Genomic DNA, 23,801 nt, shown 5'->3' on the forward strand with positions numbered 1-23,801 from the left:
GCAGTCCCAGAATGTTAAGCAATGTTATATCAGAAAGAACGAACTAGAGCTGACTCAAAAGATTTTAACGGTGAAGGTAAATAATTACTTTTCAGAGACGGTCCCTGATCCTATCATTGGGGAACCCTCTTGGATACTGAGCTGCCTTGGGCTACTTCTGTGCAAGAGTTCTAAGTTATCTCCGTGCATGGTCCTTGTTTGGAATCAGTCTCAGAAAAGACCCCTGTGCCCAGATATTTTGGTTCTGTTACTCCCCTTGTGGAGTTCCTGTTCCCTCCAGGTCTTTCCATCTCCCCCTTCTTTCAAAAGATTCCCTGCACTCTGCCCAACATCTGGCTGTGCATCTCAGCATATGTTTTGATAGCCTGCTGGGTGGGGTCTTTCAGAGGCCATCTGTGATAGGCTCCTGTCCTGTTCCTTGTTTTCTCCCTCTTCTGATGTCCGTCTCATTTCCCTTTCTAGGACCAGGGACCATCTCTGACATGAACTCATGGGCTGGCTCTTGGATCACCTCCACTGGACAGGGCGGGGCAGCCTTACCAGTCCACTGAGGAAGACAATGCAGCCAGTCCTGATGAGATCTGATAGACTATGGTCAGATGGAAGTGGGGGGGAAGACCTCCCCTATCATTAGACTGGGGGAGGGGCATAAGAGAAGTGGGATGAAGGGTGGGATTAGGAGGGGGTGGGGGAGGGGCTACAGCTGGGATACAAAGTGGATATACTAATAAATTTAAAAATTAAAATAAAAAAAAACTATTATTACCCTATTACCTGATTGCTTCAAGAAGACTTTGTTACATACACAACTCACCACCCAGTTCTCTTCCAGTGGTAGTAAAACTTCTTACACTTCACAAAATTCTCAACTGAAGTTATGATGCCACTAAAAAGAAGCAAAGGGACCAAAGAGATATTTCTCCAAAGACAAACCGATGACCAAGATGCGCATGAAAGTTGTTCATCACGAGGTATCAGGGAAATGTGTGTCACAACTGCAATGAGGTACCACTGTAGAGACTAGGATGGCTACATTAAAAGAGCCAATAGCAAGTGTTGGCAAGAAGCCTTCATGCATAGCTACGGTGAATGTAAAACACCTGCTCTCTGTGGCAAACAATTTTGGCTGTTCCTTAAAAGGTCAAAGGTAGTTACTCTGAGAATTGAAACTTAAGCATAAATTGTGCACAAGAGTTTGCAGTAACACTGTTCAAAGCAGTCAAGAAGTAAAACAACACGTTCATCAGCTGATGATTTTTAAACTGTGATGTATCCGTGTATGGGAACAACCATTAAGGAAAGAAGCAATGATACTTGCTCCAACACGGGCAAGTCTTGAAATACGACACCAAGAAAAGCCATCACAAAAGACATATGAGGCATCCAGAGTAGTACGTCCACAGGGACAGAAGGATGAGCGGCTCCCTGGCGCAAGTGAGGCGGCAGTGATGATGTTCCTTGGGTACCTTCTTTTGTTGACTCATGAAAATGTTCTAAAACTGATTTTGGTAACAGGTGGCCAACCTGAAAGACCCTAGAAACTACTGAGCCACACACATTACAAATGTAAGTACATGGCATGAACACTCAATAAAACTGAATCTCTGGGAGTTCAGAGGTAGCCTGCTCTACATAGTGAGCTCTAGGTCAGCCAGAGCTACATAGTGAGACCTGTCTCAGAGACAATAAATAAAAATAAAAACTAAAAGGAATCTTCTATACTCACTAAAAGTTACACCTGCAATAGTAGGTATTTATTAGAGTTTACTTTAAACCAAATCTTTCTTGATAAGGCATTCTGACTGTGACTTCTCATCCCCTGCCTCTACCCCCACATTCTGGGATTACAGGTATCCAGCACCTTGCCCAGTTTGTCTGTGGTGCTAAGGATGGAACTCGGGGCTCTGTGCATTCTAGGCAAGCACTTTACCAACTGCTGTATCTCCTACTCAAAATCAAATCCACTGCTTAGCAGAATTCTAGTTGTTTTACAGAAGTGCATCATTACCCTTAAGCTTCTTTCACAGACAGCTTAAAATTAGCTTTATGAACTTAAACACTAAAGAAATAATGCTTTCAACTTCAGCAAAAGCCATGTCTGAAGATGGATCCATACGTGTTGGCCATCATCAATCCACTTAAGAGACCTGCAGAAAGGAGCTGGAGAGATGGCTCAGAAGTTAAGAGTCATCTAGAGCCAGGGCCTGGTTTCAATTCCCAGCACTCACATGGTGTCACACAACTATCGCAGGGGATCATGGGCACTGCCTGTGTGTGATGCACCAGACACATATAGGCAAAACACTCATCCTTGTGAAGTAAAGGGAGGGGGAGAAACCTGGGGAGTGTGGTCAAAGAACATTATATACTTACACAAAATGGCTGAGAAGCCAGCACTGGGGCTGGGAGATAGGTCAGTGGAACGCTCGCCACACAAACACCAAAACCAGCACTCACTTGAAAAGTCAAGCCATGACTGTGCTTATACGCTCAGGATGTCTCGGCGGGCAAAGCCACCTGCTGCCAGCTCTGAGTACTGGAGTCGAATCCCCAGGACCCAGACGGTAGGAGAGTCAACTCCCATAGGCTGTACTTCAGCCTCCACAGTCACAGACATAATAAATACATATACATACACATAAATAAAATATATAAAATGTTATTTTTTAAAAAAACAGGAACCAGGAAGTTGGGGTTGTTGCTTCTGAGCAACCACCCTAAGGGTAATCTCTGCTGTCCACATACAAAGACAAAACCACAGCTACATACACTGAATATGCAACAATTAAAAAGAAAGAAAGAACCCCAGAATTATTCTTGTTCTTCCCTCCCTTAAAAGCAGGAAGCCTCTTTTGTACGCTTTCGATGGACAGGATTTTCCATTTGCTCACTATAATATCCTTGTTGGTCAGAGCCTCATTTGGCACATAAAAGAGGAATGAATACTATTTGCTAATAAATTCATGTTCTAATTGGCATTAGAACCATTAACAGAAAAAATAAACCTTGATAATTCATGTGTGTGCACGCACATAATTTTTAAAATGTAGACTAAAGTAGATTCATTTGACATTTCAGCTGCTGCAACACAGTAAGGCTAAAGTCTCAGAGAAACATGGATATGCTGTGCTGACATTACATAGGAAACAAGACTTACTCAAGTTTCTTCTTATTTCCTGATCTAATGTGTCCTCAAAAGATACTTTCTTTTCTAAAAACTTCAATCTGAAATGAATGACTGATCATAGCAGAAGGCTTAACCTGGAATACATGGATAGTCTTAGGAGCCCACACGTCCCTAAAGTTGTATGCAAAACCTTAACACGTGTAGTGGCATGTGCATCTTTTTGGTGAGAGTTCACAGTTTAGTCAGGTTTTTAAAGGCATTTATAACCCAAGAGAAGTTAAATTTTTTCTTAGCTAGAAACAGACACAAAGTGGTTGAAATGAATTTGTACAATAGAATGTTATCCCACAGCTCCATCTATGGGTAAGTTACTGTCACCTAGTAGGAACAGGGACAACCACCAGAAGCAAGATGTCTCAGGGACGCCCCTGCCGAGACCTTTGGTGTCGCTCTAGTGTGAGTTTATTGACTACAGCGTCACAGCTTCTTCTCAGGTGTAGACCCCAATATTAGGAGGCTATTGATAAATTTTACTTACAGTACTTCAGCACCAAAAAATTGGGCAGTTATGCTGATAAATGTATATACAGTTCAACATTTGTCAGTCTTAAAATGCTTATTTATAGTGAAATTTATATAAAACCGTTAAAAACTTTTCTATTTACACTTTTTAAAAATGAAAAGTATAGTTTCCTTTGCCACAGCTTGTCAAAATTCTTACCCTCCCATCCCTTACCCTTCCCTCTACGTGTGACAGACAGCAATCACAGAACCAAAACAACACGTAAACAAACCGCATCCTAAAAAAGTAAAAACTTAAAAACAGTACGTTTAAAACTGTAAGTGAACTTTTTCATACATTTCAAGGGGCTTAAACAAAAGTTAAGTAAAGGTTGTTTACAAAGTCTCAGTCCAACATGGATGTGCAACTTCAGTATCAAGAAAGCATCAAATGAGCAGAGTTCATTTTCATTAACGTGACTGAACATTTCCTTTGGGCTAGAAATGTCTTTTCCGCTGCTTCCTAATCAAACCTTCTCTAATCCATCTTCTTAAAGGGGGAGAGGTGGGAAGGCCAAGCAATCCAGCTTCCCAGGTCATGTAGGAGAAGGGATTCGGTCTGCTTGGAAACATTTACATTAAATAAATAGGCAAGTGTGGAACTCCACAATAAATTAGTATACAGCCAAGGAGCGCATGTACAAGCCACCCAAACACCTCCAAGTCAGTGATCTGATGTTTACCCTCCAGCAAGGACTCTTTAATGCCAGAACTTTCCTAGGTATTCATAAACTAATCATGAACTGAGCAAATATAAAATGTTAACCAAATCAACTCTTCCAGGGATATGAAAAAACAATACCATTTTAAAAGAACTGTTCAGATACATCATTTAAAAAATACAAACTCTTCACATTCTTTCTTTTCTGGTGGCATTTGCTCAGTGAAAAGCAGCCGAGAACCACGCACAGGAAAGTCTTTTTTCACTGCCAGACAAACTTCCCTCTGCCCAGCTCCAATAAGGGGCCAGGTCTCCACGGCTCTGCCATCTTTTCCTTTGCTTTGTTTTTTATTTTTGTTTTTCTCTTTTTCTCTCTATTTTTTTTAAAAGTACATTCCTCTGTGAGATTTATCTTGTTAAAATGCTGCTCCTGCAGCAAAATGTCACTGAAACACTGTTTCTAGGTCCCCAGCCTAAGTATGAGCAAAGTGCTTTTTTTGTTTGTTTGTTTTTGCTTTTGTTTTTTTTATACAACAAATTGTAAGTTTCCCTGGACACTTGATAACCAAGCAGGCTTTAAAGTGCACTCCGGTGTCTGAACACTAGGACCGTTCAGCAGAGCTCTGAGAGGGGCTGGGCTCAGTTCCATCCTCCGTGCTGCTGTCTACATCCTGCTCCATTGCTGTCTCATCGTCATCCAGCTGCTGACTGGTGAAGTTGTTCAGCTCAAGAAGCCCACTGGGCTCCACCACCACGTTGGAGCTAGAGTGACAAGGAATAGCATACTGGGGAATGGCCTGGAAGAGAAGACGCAGAAGAGTGTGTTCACAGTGAAAAAGGTAACAGGACAATGTGTCCCTCACCCCAAGCAGAGAGAAAGCTGGCATGTACTGGATAACCTCCATGACAAGTAACAAGCACTGCACCAGATCTCACACACAGCATTCTACTGCATCCGGACAATGTTGTATGGAAACTATCACTCCATGTTACAAGTGAGGAAACATGAGGAAAGAGACATCCTCAAGGTCACACAGCTGTCAGGGTTAATGCTAGATCCAACCTCAAATCCCATGCAACTCAAAGGGGTCTTTGCATTCACTTATGGGGCCTCTTCTAACAAAGAAAGCTAAAGTCTACTGCAAAATCAGAAGGTAGGCTTTTTGTTGTTGTTGTTTATTTTTGTTTATTTGTTTTTGAGACAGGCTTTGTTGTCCTGGAACTTGCTCTGTAGAACAGGCTGGACTTGAACTCAGAGATCCACCTGCCTCTAGAATTAAAGGAGGGCGTGTGCCATCACTGCCCTGCTTAGAAGGGAGGCTTTAAAGAATATTTTCATCTTATCTTTAAGTGAATTTTATCAGTTTTATTTTCATTTTTTGAGATAGGATCTCACTATGAAGTCCTGGCTGGCTTAGAACTCACTATACAAGTAAGGCTGGCCTCAAACCCACAGAGATCCATCTGCCTCTGTCTCTCAAATTCTGGGAATAAAAGCATGTACCATCACACCCAGCCTGAATTGTGCCATATTTCTGTTCTTTATAACTTTTTTTTGGTGTGTGTGTGGGGGGGGGCAGTCTCATATACCCCAAGCTGGCCTTGAACAGACTGTTAGCTGAGATGACCCTAAACTTCTGATCCTCCTGCGAGTTCAGGGATATAAGCATGTACTGCCATGTCCAGCTATAGATACTATTTAACAAGGAGTATCAATTATATCATACCTCTGCTCCCAATCTTTGACATGAATGAACTATATTTTCATGCTTGCTAATACAACCCAGAAAAATAATTTTCAACTAAGCCATCCCAATTGAGTATGGCAACCTAAACCCCAAGTTGCCACAATTTACTTCAGTAAAATCAGTAACAGTTGTCATCCGTTGGGCAAACACTGAGGCAATCACTTATTTTCATTACCATAGATTTTATAGATTAGGCATTACTTACTCCCACTAGTGATGAGGAAACCAAGACAAAAGTGTCATTAGTAGTCCAGCCCAAAGTACTAAATGGCAAAACCAGTAACCCATCCCGTCTCCACCACTTCAGGTAGGAAACAAAACAAAACAGCAACCACAACAAAGCCTTTCCTTAAGAACTATATAATTCGCTAAATTCATTTTTAAGGATGGAAACAAAATATTTGAATAATTCAATGGCTACTTTGACTAGCCTTAGTTATCAAGCCCTCATGTTTAATTATGTCTCAATCAGTTAACAAGTCAATTTGTATCCACTCATAGCTTTTGTATCACTGCAAATTAAAAGCTTATTATATGAACTTTGAAGCACTCAACAGTAGCTCTATGTCAATTCTAAATTATCCACCGGTCTGTAAGTGGGAATTCTTAATGAACTAAAATGGGCTTCTCTGATACTTTGCAAACTATGTACTGATTTGGGCAAAATAAAAACTGCCAATATCAAGAAAAAAAAACAACCTGTAATATCCTGTATTGAGAGATGGAAATAAAAAACAACTCCTAAGGGCTATTCTGGACTCAGTTTTAGTCTTCAATCTTAATCTGTAACACAGAATGACTGGTGGCTTTTAGAACAAAGAAGATAAAGATCAAGAAGGTGGGAGGCTGATGAACTGTCCACTGTGATGACAACACCTTAACAAGATGATCAAATAATAACTGACACAGAAGCCAAGTTTGTGCTGAATGCCAAGCTAAATGTAAACATGGTTTGGAAGCACACACAGACACGTGTTTCTGCAGACATTCCAGTCAGCCAAAGTGTAACAGTTTTAGGAACCACAAATTCAGATGAGCAACAAGAACTATTTACAAAGTAGCCCCAAAATTCAGCTGAACAGATATACATGCAGTTATACTCCAGTGTGTCAGACTGAGGAGTATAAAATGTAAGTGTAGGAAGTCACTGGTTTTCTGAGCAAACTTGCTAAGTCAACACAATGCAAACAGGGTCTGGATATAAAACTAAGCTGACACACACAGGCAAGGTCCTTATGGTCACACACTATGCTCTTTAACCACATCTACCAAGTTTCTATGATTGTGTTGTTCAAAACAACAACAAAAACTAAATAAAAGCTTGGATACTGTAATAGTTTTAAAGCCAACTCAAAAAAGAACTCTACATTTTGCTACCACCTTGAAGTGACTACTCCTGTGACATCCCAAATGGATCAAACCCACAACACCTCCCATCTACCCAAGATGTCTCATTCTCCTTCCAGTTCTTACCTGGATGATAATTTCTGTTGGGCTCTCTTCAGCTTTCTTTTGGCCTACATTCTGAATACGCATGAACTGGCCTGCCGTAGGCACTCCTGCTGCTTCGATTTTTCTGGTCGTTAGGGGAGGGCCAACAGCAGATGGACTTGAACAGGGCTCTCTACATTTCGTCATCCCTGCCACCACCACATGGGCGGAGGGTAAAGCTCCTGCCTCGCCAGGGAGCACACTGGTGGCTAGAGCCTTCTTTGGGGGATCCACTACCATATGTTCTACATTTGTATCAATCTGAGCTTCCATCAAAGACATTTGCAAAATGTCTGACACTGCTGTCTTCTCAGAGGCCTGAATGGGAGATATGCTTGTAACTGGTGATGTCAGCTTAGGAACAGAACTGCCACCAGTTATCTTTGTAACTGTGGGAGGCTGGCGCCCCTCAAATGTTATCTTTGTAACAGAGGATCCTTGGGTTATAATTGGCTGCTCCACCTGAAAACAAATTGGGGTTGTGTGTATTATAGCTAATCTCTTTGAGGAAAAACTAATCAAACACTCCAGAAAATATGGTAAAAAAAACATTCGTGCGGTACACTAGGAAGACATTTTGAAGCTCGATGTTTTAGTAAGAGGACTGGATGGGAAGGATCTGTTTTCTTTTAAGGAACCTAGGGAAAGAGGAGGGGTTGAAAGAACCTTTGTTCAGCCAGCCAAGCTTTGAGGCAGTAAAGGAAAAAAAAATACAGCAGCCTAGTTTTCCTTTGAGATTTACATCCCTAGATACCTTCAACCCACTCAAATGATTTCACATAATCTGTTTTTAAAATTAAAAGTGAGTTGGATTTTTTCAATCTTTTGCTTCGAAGTACAACTGTACAAACATATTCTATATATGTATTTGCAATATACATACACACACATATATAAAGTCAATCCAGAATCATCAATTTTTGCTAATAAATTTTCTTTTGATTTTCCATTTATTTCTTCTGTTATCTAGACGATAAATCTAGAGGGTAAATTCATCAACTAGACGGTAAAGATGTAAACTAGAAAGGAAGCTAGATGGTCAAAGATGTTCCTTAAAAGACTGCAGTTTGCTTAGCCTCACTGTCACAGAAGTAGGAGTTTATGAGCATGGAGGTATGGCGCTATCATTTTCATGCACTGCTGGCTACTGCTCAAAGTGATTTCTTTAGAGACCGCCTGGAAAAGCACAGTCTGAGAGCTGTGCTTCCCTCTCCATCAGTACGTGCACCTCTCTCCTAATGCACACCAGCGTGACGAGGCTTTTGGGTTCCTCTTGCCTGGAAAAAGCACTGCTGGCATGTTACGGCTGTGGTGGCAACCTTAAAAACATCACCTACCCCCGTCCCCCAAGAACACAGAAGTTAGCGTTGCATGCTATCAAAATTCTGTTACCTGGCTTGCGGGTTGTTTCTCTGATGAGGTGGGGAGCGCCATTTGGCTCTGGGGAGTTTGGGGTTGCACGTAGATTTTTGGTTGGTTCGGAGCTTGCTGCAGTTTAGGAAGCTGCTGCGTGGTTTTCACGGCAAGCACCTGTACTACAGTTTGTGGGGGCTGTGCCATTAAGGTAGGAAGCTGCCTGTCTTTGGCCACCACGGGATGCTGTGTGTGCTGTGCATCTGGCTTGGGCTGTGCTTGTTCCTGCTGGAGAGGCGTTAGTTTCTGGTGCCTGATGGAGAGCTGGGGCATCTGTGTGAGTTTGTGCTGGAGTTGGTCTGCCTGCAGGTGGATGGTCTGCTTCTGCTTGGTCTGGAAGCACTGTAGAGTTTTCACTTGCAGCTGAGTCTGTTCCAGCTGGGGCTGGCTAAGTTTCTGCTGTTTAGTTGACTGCGATTGAGTCAGGGCAGATCGGTAAAACAGACCTGTCTGAGGGTCCAACGTGTCCATCTCTTCAACCTCACCCTCTTCAGTTCCAAGTTCCTCACTGTGTTTAGTAAAAGCAGTGTGACTGCTTAATGCCTAAGTAAGAGACACAAAGTAAGAATAAAATAAAACAAAACCACCTACAGTGTCACATTTTTCTTCAACTGGAAAATATTTTGAGATTCATTCCAATATTTTTTGAGGAGCCTAGAAAGGCCACAGAGCCTCACAGGCTTTTAATCAAAACTCGTAATTTGAACTCTCAGACAATAAGTACTTCAACACCCAGTACACTCACTGTAGGGAGAGTCCTGGAGAACTCAGAACTTAGAGATCAGAGAAATAAGGTGACCTCACAGCTCATAAGGAACAAAGAGGCTCCCAGCTCGGGAGCTACGCTGCAGCCTGTGCTTGAGGGACGCTCCCCCGTCTAAAGACAGAAGGCAACAACTGAGGGATGAGGCATCCAGAGCAAAACCAAGGCTTGGGAAAACCTACTTTGGCCGCATGCATGCCCTTAGTCCCCAAGGCCAGGTGTACTGTCTGGGAGATGTGTCCACCCTAGGGTCCACAGCAGGCCTCCCTGAAGAGAGGCTGTGTCACCAAGGGCTGTCCAGATTCACCAGGCTACATCTTCCCAGAGACCTGGTTCCTGGAAAGGAGTTAGCCAGAGGACAAGGCATTCCTCTTCCCAGGCAGACTGATGGCCTGGGGCCAGCTGAGATAGCAGTGGGAGGAGAAGTCATTCTGAGTGACACTTTTAAAGCCAGCCTGTCTGACCTCTGTGTGTCCGGAGAAAGATCAATGCCAGGACCTACCAGTAAAGGACAGACTAGCATCTGTCACCTAGCAAAATCTTTAGACACATGGCTTTCCCTTGGGACACACTAAAATCCACCTTATCCCTAACTCTGCCATTGCCCTGTCATACACCACACCACTACTCTACCTTCAAAACTGGAACCTACCCTTGTATCATAATGGCTTGATACACACACAGTTTGGATTCAAGACCTCTTCACTGTCTTGCAGTAGGTCACATAGTCAGGTTTAACTGCTGGCTGGACAGGGAGAGACTTAGGGGAAGACTAAGGAGTTATGGTTGAATCTGACACACAGGATGAAGTTATGTGGCAGAATTGTCACTATGGGTTCAAATCACGGCTCTGCCACCTGGAGCAAGTTACATGACTTTGGAAAGTAAGATGGATGATATACCCACTTTTCAGAATTATAATGAAAATCAAACAAATGAACGTACTTACAGCTCAAAGCATGGTATCTTATACAAATCAACTTAATGTAGATTTCTTTTTCCTCTAGCCTTAAAGCAGACATTTCTATCTGTTATTAGTTCACTCCCTTCCTGTTGAGTCTTCTTTTATTGGTCACATATAATTAAAGGAGTACAATATTTACTCCCCTTCTTGTTCATAATGGTCTCATGGGATTATTATAAAGTATAAAATAAAGGCAAAAACATACTCAGCAACAAACAGCTAAACAAGCCAAATGTTATTTCATTTTGAAAATCTTATTTACTCCACTAGTAAATCTTCATTTAATAGAGACACAGAAACAGTAACCAGTTAGATTGCCTGGGATCTCATAACATCAGAACTGGTTACTGTTTCTGTGTCTCTTACTATTAAGAGCTTCTAGAATATTAAAAAATAAAAATAAACTGCTTTCTAATTATTTCCTGGTGTTCAGACCTATAATTCAGTAGCTATTCCTAACAGACAAGTGAGTCACACATACACTCTACAGCTCAGGTATGTCTCCTTGTTCAAATAGAAGATAAATGTGAACCTTATGTTGGGAACAGAGCCATTACAGAACGTGAGAAGAAGGAGAAGAGACCCGACCTGCTGCATAATGTGGGTGATTGCTCCAGGGGAAGACGCTGGGATGGACTTCACCACCACCGAAGTCTGTGTCGCAGTCTGTGACTGAGCCACATGTTGGAGCAGGGTCCGCTGGGGCTGGGAAGGCTGTTGGGGCTGGGAGCGATGGCTGACTGAAAATAAAGGAGGTGGTGATGTTTCTCCAGAAAGCAGCACAGCAACTGTAACCAGCGACCAACCATTTTAAGCACGTGTATGAGCATGTATCTCAGAGGGTGGTACTACACACTAAGAGGCAGAAGACCAGAACTTGTTCATCTAGAAACTGTGGTACTCTGTGAGTCTCTTACTAAACTGCTTCCTCGTCTGCAAAATGGGAACAAAGCTAATGTAATGATGAGGGGGAAAATGTGTGGAGAGGAACCGTGAACACTGTTATCACCCAGGTGGAACATGCCTTTAAAGTGACACCCTCCTGTGAATGGTTGGCTTTTCTCCAGTGACTTTTAGCCTGCTGAGGTCACAGGGAAACATTATTTCCACAACCCTAGACACATCATTAAGGAAAGTGGAAAAACAATGCAATCCAAACACGAGCACTGCTCCTTTCTATGAAGAGACACTGCTTCACAGCCTATGATTCCTGAAATGTCAGAGAATAAAACAATGCTGCAGAAGGAATCCTGTCCTACTATGCTCCAACCACTCCTGTGACTTTAAAGCTCCTTGTTTTCAATGAAAGCACTAAAACTCAGAGCCTAGCTCTGTTTGCTTGTGTTTATGTGGGATGATAAAAACTTGCTGTTTCTTTGTACAAGAGGAAAATGAAGAAATGGGTTGAAAATGGTCCTTAAATAAAGGGTCAACAGAAAAAAAGTTTGCTCCGTCACCTCAGTTTTAGCTCAAATAGATCAGCAAGAGTGAAGTTCTAGGAATCAACCCACTTCCTTCTCTCTTGCCATAGAACTCATTCAAACTACCCATCCAGTCTGTGCCATCTTTTTTTTTTACTACTATTTATTTTATTTTTAATTCATTTATTTTTTTTTCAGTTTACATCCCTATCACAGTCCCCTCCAATCTGAGTCATCTTTTACAAGCCTCAATGTCAAGTTTTAACAGTATAAACACTTGTCACATCCAAACTTATAGAACACTCAAATGCCTTTAGCTACTAGGAAGGAAAGTCTTGTATCAAGAATATGTAAAAAAACAAATCTGTAAATGAGCTAAGGGTTTTGAGATTATGAAAACTCCTCTAATAACCAATAATTATAAGGTGATGTAGCTTATCCAACTTCAAGTAGCACTGTTCATGCTTAGAAACAGCCGAATGCCCAAGAGTGAGTTGCACCCATAGGTCAAAGTACCTGTGTGGTGGTCTAAGGACTAAACCCCAGCTTTAACTACGATTACAATACTTTTCCTTATACATTCACAAATGCAGTGCTTCTCTCTAACTGCAAATAGAGCTACACGTACCATGAGATTACAGAGAGCATCACCTGGACTCCTTTAATTCTGCGCAATAATACTTCACTGTATTTCACAGTTTGCCTTTACATTGCATTTTAAACTATATGAGTTAATAAAATTGTCCATATATTCTCAGCTAAACTGAAAATAAAGAGCCAGGATTTATATTTAAACATCTACTGAAATCATTTACAACAGAACTAAATAGAAGAAAAATAAATTATGGCATTAAACTCAAGCAAGCAAGTCAATGCAATTTTTAAATGAAAACATCATCAAAAATAAATGACATCTGAAAGATAAATAATAAATTGCTGATGAAATTATCAGATCATAAAGACCATTTTGATAACCATATATTTTGATTTTATAACTGTTAGAATAAAATTTTTAACACTTTTACTTTTATGCGTGTGCACATACACACAGACACATGTGGGCGGACATACCACATATATCTGAGTGCCTATAGAGGCCAAAGGAAAGTGTTTGACAACCTGGAGTTACAGGCTTATGGGCACTCAATGTGGGTACTGAGAACCAAACTCAGGACCTCTGGAAAAGCAGCGCACCCACTCTTACCTGCTGGGCCATCTCTCCAGCTGCAACACTAAGACTTTTTAAATTAAAGAAATAAATTGGACTTAACGAAAGGTCAAATAATACTACGTAAAAATAATTCTCCTTCAAGAGCCTACAAATTTCTTCATACCAAATGCCCACAGTATACTAAAGGAGATTAAAAGTTCAGTGAAACCCAAGAAAACCAACACCCACTAAAGAACAAAAACAGGGCCCAGGGCAGCTAGCTTTAAAGTCAAAGCACGCGCCCAGTGTGGCTATGTGTCTAAGAGATGGTAACTATGGATGGAGGTCACAGAAAGAACATTTGTGAAATAGATGATGTGACCTTAGCTGGCCCTCATAAGCCCCACAAAGTCATTTATTTCTTTAAACAATCTCTCTCTCTCTCTTCTTTTTTCAGCAAAGTGCTCATTTTCCCACATTGCAGAATAGTATTTTCTTCCCTTCACTAGCGAAGCTTACCTTCCCTCTACCAGAGCAGAGCGCATCCATTTAAGTGGTTCCCCCACAACTGACCATCATTTGCTGTTCATTATGCTACAAATGGATGCACACCACTTACCTAGAAGGGGAAAAGCAACCTCTGTCCCCTCATCAGTGCGTTCTGCAAAGGATAAGTAGGGAGAAATCACAGGTCTTTTCATCTGTTTACTATTTTCTAGCTAGGCTACTGGAGAGACTAATATTCAGTTCCTCGGCAAACAGGCCTCTGCATCAACTGCCTTTCTGCTAAGCATCTGTGAAGTAGATAGTTTTCCACTATCTTCTTTGGATTTTCATTCTGGGCAGTTTTAATCAACCAGTCTCAGTATCTTCGCAAATAATGCTAAAGAACTCCTTTTCCTGCATCTGGAACATTCTAGTACCTGAAACTTTACACTCTCCTTTAATCAGTGCTTATTAAAAAAACAAACAAACAAACAAACAAACATAAGAGAGGAGCTCACTTCATACACTACTTCTTCTTACCCCTGGATTATTTACATCACTACCCTCTGGACTCCTTCAGATTTCAAGCTAATAAAGTATCCAAAACAGAAATCAGTATTCCAGGCATGGCCTCATTTGAATGTAAGAGAAAGAATTTTACTTCTCCATAGGTACCATACCCAAAATCTCATTAGTATTTTGTTGCTGGACCACACTGAAATATCTAATCTGCTTTCCTGTGTGTATGTGTGCATCCATACATGCGTGCATGCGTGCGTGTGAAATTAAAGTCAGGGAAATGGGGGGGGTATTAAAGTCAGGGAAACCCCAAAGAGAATGTCAATCTGCTCTGAAAACCAATAGGAAAATCACTAGAAATATAAAGATATGTTCTCCCCCCAATGAGCACCCCATGAAATCCACAAAGGTAGCACTACCTTAAATCTATGTTTTAAGAGGGCACCTACCAGTGGTGATGTATTCAGCAACTAGTTCTGACTCTACCACAGCAATGGATGGACTCTCAGGAGAATGTCTCTTTTCCTGGGTCATCTGAATAGGTACTGCCATTTGACTCAAGTCAATAGTGGGTTGTCTTGGTTTAGATTCCAATTTTTCCTTTACTGCATAAAAAAGTCGGGGAAAAGTTAACTTTCATTATAGACAAGTACTAAAACCAGGGCTGTCTATGGGAATAATGAACCAGACCTCTGGGGTGCGACACTTGCAGGGACTAAGACGATAAGAACTGAAAACGGCAGACTGTTCTGTATGGCTGTATAGCCTACAACCTGCATAACCATACCCAGGAGCCTACAATAGTTCATATGCAATCACACTCAAGTCCCCCCTATTACTCCAGGCCAAGCAGTTGTTGCTCTTTATACACTCCTCCTAGGATGGCATTTCCTTTTAATTCAAAGTAATCACTGCTATCCTCAGTGCACAACAGCATGACTACTCCACAGCATATCCCAGAGTAGCACTCCCCATTGATTGGTTCATTTGACTTACTAAAAATCCAAGGGCCTGAGACGTTACCCAAATGCTGGGTGCTTGTCTAGCACATACATGGTCTTGAGTTTCATCTCCAACATAAGTGCATACAGCCTTTACTGAGGGAAGAGGATTGTTGAGTTCAGTGCAGATCTGGGCTATATCCAGGCCAGCCTGGGCTATGAAGTGAGACCCTATCCATATATATACACAATTTAAGATAGGGCCAAAAAAAAAAAAAAAAAAAAAGTCCTAAGTCTTTAATGACTCTTCAAGAATTAAAAAAAAAACAAAAAACAAAAAACAAAAAAAAACCCTGCAGTGCTAAGAAAAATATAGGGGTTCTGCTTCTATGTCTAAAACGTGTGATAAAACAGCTATAATTAATAATGGTGTATATATAGATGCATTTTTAAATCTTTTTACCACTTCTTCAACAAAAATCTCTTCACTAAATGTTCCTATCTATATAAATGACTGATGAAAATGGTTAAATTTTCGAAGACAAGCAGCTGAAAAAAAGATGGCCAAGGCTAAAAATAATTTATATCAAATAAGTATATATCATAGAATGGAATTTACAATAAACAGTATTCAGTAACTAAGTCCACTAAAAGACTGGTCCCATGAAGCATAGAATGTGACAAAAGCAAAACAATCATTTTAAACAAAGAAACCAAACCTAAAGAGTCCTTGCTGTGATCATACAAGCAGAGATGGCCCTGGCCACCATCCTGCCACTGACTACTGGTTAACTTTTCTCAGTCTCAGCTAACTTCTCCAAAACATAAAAGGGTTAGATGAGGCCATCACTCTAACCCAAAATACTTGCATAATTGTTGCCCTATATAACAGAACCCTCAGTATAATTTACATGGAATTGTTCTGAAGTCTTTCACAGACATTTAGTAACTAGAAACACTGATAGACCCTATTATACACAGATGCTTTAATGGACAACCCACACAAAAATAAATAAATAAATCTGAAAATAAGCTGAGAACAAATGAGAATGTTTACATGTAAACTACCTGTGTTTTATGGTTGAAAAATTGTGCTGATATTATCAGTGAGGACAGGAGGGCCCTGCAATCTGTGTCCTGATATTCTTAAATATATCCAGCACCTGAGGTACACCTATGCTTGTTCCATGCTTATGCTTACAAGTGACATGCCCACTCCCTTCTGCTGGCCAGAGGATTGTCCAGTAATTACACGTCAGCCCTGTCTATGCTATCTCTGTTATAGTAACAACACTCCATCTATGCTTCCCCTATGCACATCTTAAAGAAAAATAAACTGTACCAATGATTATAGACAAGTCCAGAGGGGGGAAATGTGCAAAAACTATGTAATAGCGGTGTGTTTTAGCAACCCATCTCTAGAGAAAACATGCTTCATTCATTGAGCATGTGAATTCATACCTGTTGTCTGTTGGAGTTCTAACAGGGCTTTGATTGTTGAAGTAGCTGATTGTGATTCACTGGATACATCCTGATATATTATGGTGGGGCTAGTCTCCATTGCAATCTCATGTTCTGACCAATCCTGACGCCGGGAAGCAATTACATGAACTACAGGCTGGGAATCTGTTTTATATTAGTTAAAAAAAAACAAACCCTATAAACAAAGTTTCTCTTAAAATAAAGCAATTTTTTGTTTCTTTGTATGTAATGTAAACGTCAAACTTGACTTCTCTAAGAAGACTGTAAGCTCCCAGAAAGAATACTGTCTCTCACTTCTGAATTTGTTTATTCACTCATTTATTTTACACTGCACACCTGTGTATCAGGATCCATTTTTAAAGGACTTAAAGGATAACTCAGAGAATAACCCAAGAATGCTCAAGAAGCACACAGTCTATTTGAAGAGACAAGCATGAAAAAAAAAAAAAAAACCAGTATAATTCAACACGCAAACTGCTGTCTACACAGGTGTGCATCTATATAGATGCTTGTTTATGCTTACTGAAAACAAAATGCTATAGGAGACTCATTTTCCCCAATGCACACGAAAAGGTTTCTACATACAGGCCTGAGTACTTAGGAAATTTCACTGAATTATTGACAATAAGAAAAAAGAGACAGTTAAAAACATCATGACATAAGATGACAAATGTAATAGAGGTCAAAGCCAGGTGAAAGCTCCAACCTTGCCAGTTATGAGCAGTCTGATTCTTTGGGTCTTAGCTGTACTGTTAATAAGAACAAGACGGGGGTAAAATGCATGGATAGCATGTGCTGCTTAGTAACAGTAATACATCCTAGAGAGACCGTAGGCAATGCTGTCATTATGAGAGCATCCTTACATGTTCAGAAAAAAATAGTTTACTACAGGTAGGCTATATGGCACACCCTATAACTGTCATCTCACACACACACACACACACACACACACACACACATATATGATATATATGTTACATATACATACATCTCATACATTAGGATATATATAGGTATATATATATCGTATATATATGTGTGTGTGTGTGTGTGTGTGTACACATATACAGTCCATGGCTAACTGAAGCATTAGCATAGGTGCATAATAATATATAAATAAGCTTTATAAACTGTAAAGGTCAGTAGAAATACGGTCATTGGGAGTGTGGCTAAAAATTCATTTCTAAGACTTTTGGTTGGTTTGAAAATAAATTCCAGCACAGGTAAATACAAAATGCATGTCAGATTATGCAACACACACTTAACAGTTCTTTATAGAGCAAGCAGATTGAACCACTTTGTGTAGGACATTGTATAAGGAAATAAAGAGGACACAAGGACAAGATCCCTGAAGCTCAGATCTGTATCACACACCTCAACATGACGAACAGTCCCAGACGCCTCCCACCCACCCATCTCATCTCTTCCTCACAGAAAATGATTTCCAGTAGTCTCACTCCCTAAGCCCCCTCTTCCCAGCTAGACCTAAGTTGTCTATATTCCTTCTATGTTACAATATAAACCTTTCCTCTGAAGCATTTTCCCAAGGCTTTAGAGAGCATCAATTCTACAAAATTTTCTGGAAAAAGGGAAGGGGGGTGTTCTGTAGTCAACAACACGAGAAATTTTATTTTATGTATTATATATCCTAGTTTTCTTCTTTAGCAATATAAATTACCAAATAATTAGCTAATGAACTTCTGCAAAAAGTACATTTTCATAACCCATGTTTGTTTATTTTTAAATCACCTTCACTCTGACCTCCTAAGATCATGAATCTTCAGGAAAAATAATGCCAGATGTCTTTACGACATTTATTTTCAAATTTTCCTCAAATTTTTCTATTCCTTTAAATCTTACTCTGAATTCATCTCCTCGTTCCCTTCTGGTTTGCTTAATATAATCTTGTATTTAATCCACCTTAAACCTTTTAGATGGGTGGTGGTGGTGCATTTCTTTGATCCTTAGCACTTGAGAGGCAGAGGCAGGTGGATCTCTGAGTTTAAGGCCAGCCTGGTCTACAGAAAGAGTTCCAGGACAGCCAGGGACAGATAAACCCTGTCATAAAACAAAACAAAAACCCTCTTAGAAATAAAGCTGGATATAAATTAAAAAATTATAATACTTAAAAAAAATCTGAACAACAATAAGGATATCCCCCTTGCAAGTGAGAAAGAAAAACAGAAGAAATATTTCAGAAGGAAAAAAGCACAGTAGCTTCAGAAAACATATGGTCTAATTTTCATTGCATGACCTAGGCAAAAATGCCCTTTATCTAACAGTCTCGGCTAGCACACTGTCTAATAATATCCAAGCAACAGTCTAATGCTGTTAGGAGAAACTGCAGAGGAAAATCAATGTTTTGGAATGAGGCAATAAAAACAAGCTTATAAGCATGAAGCTTAATAATTTTCCAGTTATTATTATTATTGTTGTTGAGATGCTGAAGTACAAAACAAAATGGTTAACATTTAAAAACCAGTATCAAGCTGGGCAAGGGGTGCAGACCTGTAATCCCAGCACTTGGGGAGGCAGAGGAAGGCTGATCTCTGTGAATTCAAGGCCAGCCTGCTCTACAGAGTCTAGGATAGCCAAGACTACACAAAGAAACCTTGTCTCAAAAACAAAAACAAATAAACAAAAACAAACAAAAAACAACAGAAAGAGAGAATAAAACAGAACATACACACCCCAAAAAATAGCACCAGAAACATAATCTGGTGAGGTGAACCCCGCAAGGGTGGTCAAGGCTCCCATCAGGAGATGCCCAAGGCTTTCTATCAGCCCGTGAAGAGACAGTTCAGGAACTGAACATGGGGGCTTGGATGCTTCCTTGTGGGGTGGGCATACCAAGGAACCTTAGAAACCACAAATGGAACCAAGGCATTCCCCTGAAATAAAGCATCCAGCCTGTAAAGGAAAAACCCTTGAAAATGATTCTTAATCAAAAAAGATGGATTCCTCCTTAGAAAAAAACAAATAATAGATTTTAAAAAATAATCTACAGATACTAAAATTTGTGGATAAGTGACTGATGAGGCACACTATTATTTACAGTCTCAGAGAACCTCCTCCCAAATTACTAATAATCTCAAAGAGGAATACGTTAACTTCTCAGTGGAGAAAACCAGAAACAATCATCCTAACCAAGTAACCACTTTTCATCTCATCAATGTGGCAAACAGACATCACCTGTCTCCTGAGGAAGTTGAGAACCTTCATACACCTGTGCAATTCCTATCGAATCAAATCATGAAGAAGCATCAGACAAACCTAGCTGAAAAAGATTCTACAAACTAAACTAGACTCTTCAAAATATTGAAGTCAAAGAGAAAAGGGGGGATAATAAGAGGCTATCTAGACCAAACAAAAATGAATGATAATGGTTCAGGAGTGATAGCTCATACATTTAATTCCAGCCCTTGAGAGGCTAAGAGAGAAAGAACTCCATGAACTTCACCCTACCCTGGACTACAAAATGAGATCATAGCTCCAAAACAAAACAAAACAAAACAAAACAAAAACAAAAAGGAGGGCCAGGCCTCCTTCTCCAGCACTCAGGAGAAAGAAACAGGCAGATATTTTTGTTTCATTCATGACCTGACTAGTCTACATATCAACTTCCAGGCTAGTCAGGGTTACACAGTGAGAAGAGGCGGGAAGGAAGAGGAGGAGAAGAAAAAAAAAAAAAGATAAGGAAGATGATGACAGTAATATGATGATTGCGTGTAATATAGTTGAGATTAATGTATTACCCCAAATTGTAAAGTTACTAGGAGACAAAACAATAGAAAACATCACTTATCAATTGGTAGAGTAGATGAATTACAAATTAGATAACAGTATTATTAATGACATTAACTTTCTTGACTTGGATAATGGTAGTTTGCTTGTAAAAAGAATAAGCCATAAGACATAGAGACCTAAAAATATAATTGTTCACAGGTTAAAAAAAAAATACCTATAACTATTCTTAACTGGGCAGAAGACTTAAAAACTGTACGTACATATAATGTACGTACAAAAGAAGAGACTAAAAAGAAAAGCAATAAAGAAAGGATATGGGTACTGTTCAGTGGCAGAATATATGTTTAGCCACGTATAAGTCTATATATAGGTTTCATACTCAGAATCAAAAATTAAAATATAAAAACAAAACCAGGGCTGGAGAGATAGCTCAATGGTTAAGAACAATGACTGCTTTTTCAGGGGACCCAAGTTTGATCCCCAGCAGCCACATGCCAGTTCACAACTATCTGTAACTCTGGTCCCTGAGGATCTGATACCCTCTTCTGGTCTTCTCCAAAACCAGGTATGATTGCTGTTACATGCATGCAGGCAAAACAACAATACACATAAAAAAAATAAAAAATTTTAAAGTAAAACCACGAACTAACTGGGCAGAACAAAATAAAAACAAACAGGAATGACTAGTATTAAGAGTCACTCATTGTAACTAGTTCACATACTGATTCACAATCAACAGAAAGATAAAATGAGTTATTAGCAAAATGACTTGCCATATATATATAACTGATAGCAGGCTGAGGAAAACTATTCACTTTCAAAAATCAGTGCTATATTGTTTGTTGGAATCAACAACTTGTTTATTTTTAATAACAAGTTTTCAAAGACCATTTTAAATTCTACTTTGTGAATGAAGGTTTCGCATTTTCTTGGAATATGAACTTTCAGCCTTTAACATTATTTTGTTTACTACTAATAAAAATTTGTGTATGAACTTTTTCTAACAAGCTAGTCTAGATTTTAAACTCCTACAGGACAAAAACTATCCAGGTGTGGTGGTGCACACCTGTAATCCCAGCACTTGGGGGATGAAGTAAAGAAGATCAGAAGTTCAAGACCATTCTCACCTACAGAGTTGAAAGCCAGACTGGCTACTGGCTATATAAAACATTTATTTTCCTTATCTTTACGAAATTAAAAAAAAAAAAAAAGGCAAGAGCTGTGTTTCACCCAACCTTAATAAGGCCTAACATAATTCTGAGTACATTTTGTTAACAAATAACATACAGCAATGCAAACCATATAAAATTAATGTGAAGGCATCACTGAATTAAAATAATAAAGTGTTTATATAATATGGAAAAAAATGTGATTTCTACAATGCTTTTTAAAAACGCATCAGGTATACCCACAAGACTAATGTAGAGACAGAAAGAAGAGAGGAACAAGGAACAGGAAGAAAAAGGAACATTTTTGCTTAGCTGCATCAGATTGCATAAGCACAGACATAAACATAGGCTGAACAGCTCTTATCCAACATACACTATGATCTGAAACTTTCTGAGCAAAGTGACACTATTAGCAGAGCGTCCCATCCCTGACCTTGCATGATGGCCACAGTCAAAACACGGGCAAGGAAAAAAAAACAAAACTTGAAACCTCACCCTCAGACTAAGTGTGTAAGGTTTATATGAAAAATACCTGAAAATCATGTTTAGATTCTGATCTCATCTGTAAGCTCTCTCTCCTCTCTCTCATGCACACACATGCACACACACACCCCACTCACAAATACAAAATCTGAAATCTCAGACAGTTCTCATCCCAGGTGTTTCAGACAGAGGACCCTCACTCTGAGGCACCCGACAACAAGGGCAGTTAGGCTAACTGAGTAACACGAACAGAAGACAATGTCTCAGAGCTTTGGAGTAGAACAGGAGTTTACATCGTGAGATTGTCCTAGAGAAACGTCACACTGACAACACAACTGAGGCTGATTATCTCCTGCTGTGGTGTTTAGCTTCTAGTAATTGGGATAACCACTGCTTACCACTTGGAATACTTTTGAGAGTTAAAGAAAATGTTATTTACTAATAATTAGGCCAGAACCACAGATGTAAACTGAGACCCAAATCGCGATGCAAGGTCACCACTCACAGCTCACTTCTGGCCACCTTGACTCTTTCTCAAGGCTCAGCAATCATCATTTTTAAAAACACATTCCCTTTCTTGTATACTTCTTCCTCTACTTACCCAAGCCAAACAGGAAACACACACAAGTTAATATCTGAAAATTACAGTTCTGCTTGATACTACGTGTTAAAAACCATCATCGAAAAAAAAAAAGTCTGTCAATGATTTGATGAACATTTGATTTTGTATTTGTAATAATGGTTAAGCTATACAAAAAAATAAAATTTCTTTCAAATCAAATCAAAACTGCCAGCATACAAATTTGGTTTGGAATCCCTAAAAGGAACAGCTGTTGGAACTACGGCAGGACACCATCAGTGCTGACACAGAAGTACAGCAAGTCTTACCTTGGGAACTCTGCGAGGACTCCGTGGAAGAGGAACTGCTATCTGTGTAGCCCTGTGGTTCTTCTTTTCCTTCCTGAGCAGAGGAGTTCCCAGCCTCTGCTACTCTGGATGCTTGCTGTAATGTTTCTGTTACCAGCTGCCGTGTTTGTTCACTAACAACTGTAGCTTGAAACGTAACTGGTTTGGGTTTAATGAGAACCTAGAAGAAAAGCAGAAACAGGTCCAAATAAAATTTCAGAGCATCATTTAAATGCTAAACAAGCCATGCATGGTGGTTTATACCTATAACCCCACCACTTGGGAGACAGCAGACGGAAGACTGTCAAACATTTGAAGCCAACCATGGCTACAATAAAATCCTGTCTCAAGAAGAAACACAATAACACAAGCTAAACTTGTAGGTTATTTTCCAAATACAGAAATTAGCTCTATGCATATTTATTGTTAGGCTTTGGGCATAGTATTGCTTACCAAAGACTAAGTTAATCCACAGATGAACTAGAGCAAAGCTATGTGCAATATTTTAAGTGGTATATGCCACACCACAACAGCTACAATTCTTTTTGTTTTTTAATGTATGTGTCTGTTTATGTATATGTGCACACGTATGTGGGTGCCCTCAGAGGCCAGAAGAGGGTTTTGGATTCTCTGGAACTGGAAAAAAAAACAGTTGTAAGCTTCCCAATGTGGGTGCATGGAATGAAACTCTGGCCTTCTGCAAGAACAGCAAGCACTCATGATCTTGTAGCCATCTTGTTGGTCTCCCAAAGCTATGATTCTGACAAGA

The 23,801-nt window shown here is 39.9% G+C and overlaps 1 protein-coding gene across 16 annotated transcripts in view; it reads right to left on the reverse strand.

The window, feature by feature from the left end:
* Positions 1-2,643: 2,643 nt before the first annotated feature.
* Positions 2,644-23,801, reverse strand: part of Emsy (EMSY transcriptional repressor, BRCA2 interacting) — a 71,694-nt gene continuing 50,536 nt past the window's right edge. For 7 of the 16 annotated variants that reach the window (XM_060367615.1, XM_021656546.2, XM_021656544.2 and 4 more), the window contains 8 exons: positions 23,015-23,213; positions 16,707-16,871; positions 14,754-14,909; positions 13,919-13,960; positions 11,317-11,468; positions 8,981-9,544; positions 7,571-8,050; positions 2,644-5,146 (listed from right to left, as the gene is read on the reverse strand). In XM_060367615.1, the coding sequence (XP_060223598.1) occupies positions 4,952-5,146; positions 7,571-8,050; positions 8,981-9,544; positions 11,317-11,468; positions 13,919-13,960; positions 14,754-14,909; positions 16,707-16,871; positions 23,015-23,213 (1,953 nt within the window). In that variant the 3' untranslated portion in view covers positions 2,644-4,951. The other 9 variants (XM_060367619.1, XM_060367618.1, XM_021656549.2 and 6 more) reach the window with 6 other exon arrangements.

This window comes from Meriones unguiculatus, chromosome 14, assembly GCF_030254825.1.
Source record: "Meriones unguiculatus strain TT.TT164.6M chromosome 14, Bangor_MerUng_6.1, whole genome shotgun sequence".
Classification (NCBI taxonomy): domain Eukaryota; kingdom Metazoa; phylum Chordata; class Mammalia; order Rodentia; family Muridae; genus Meriones; species Meriones unguiculatus.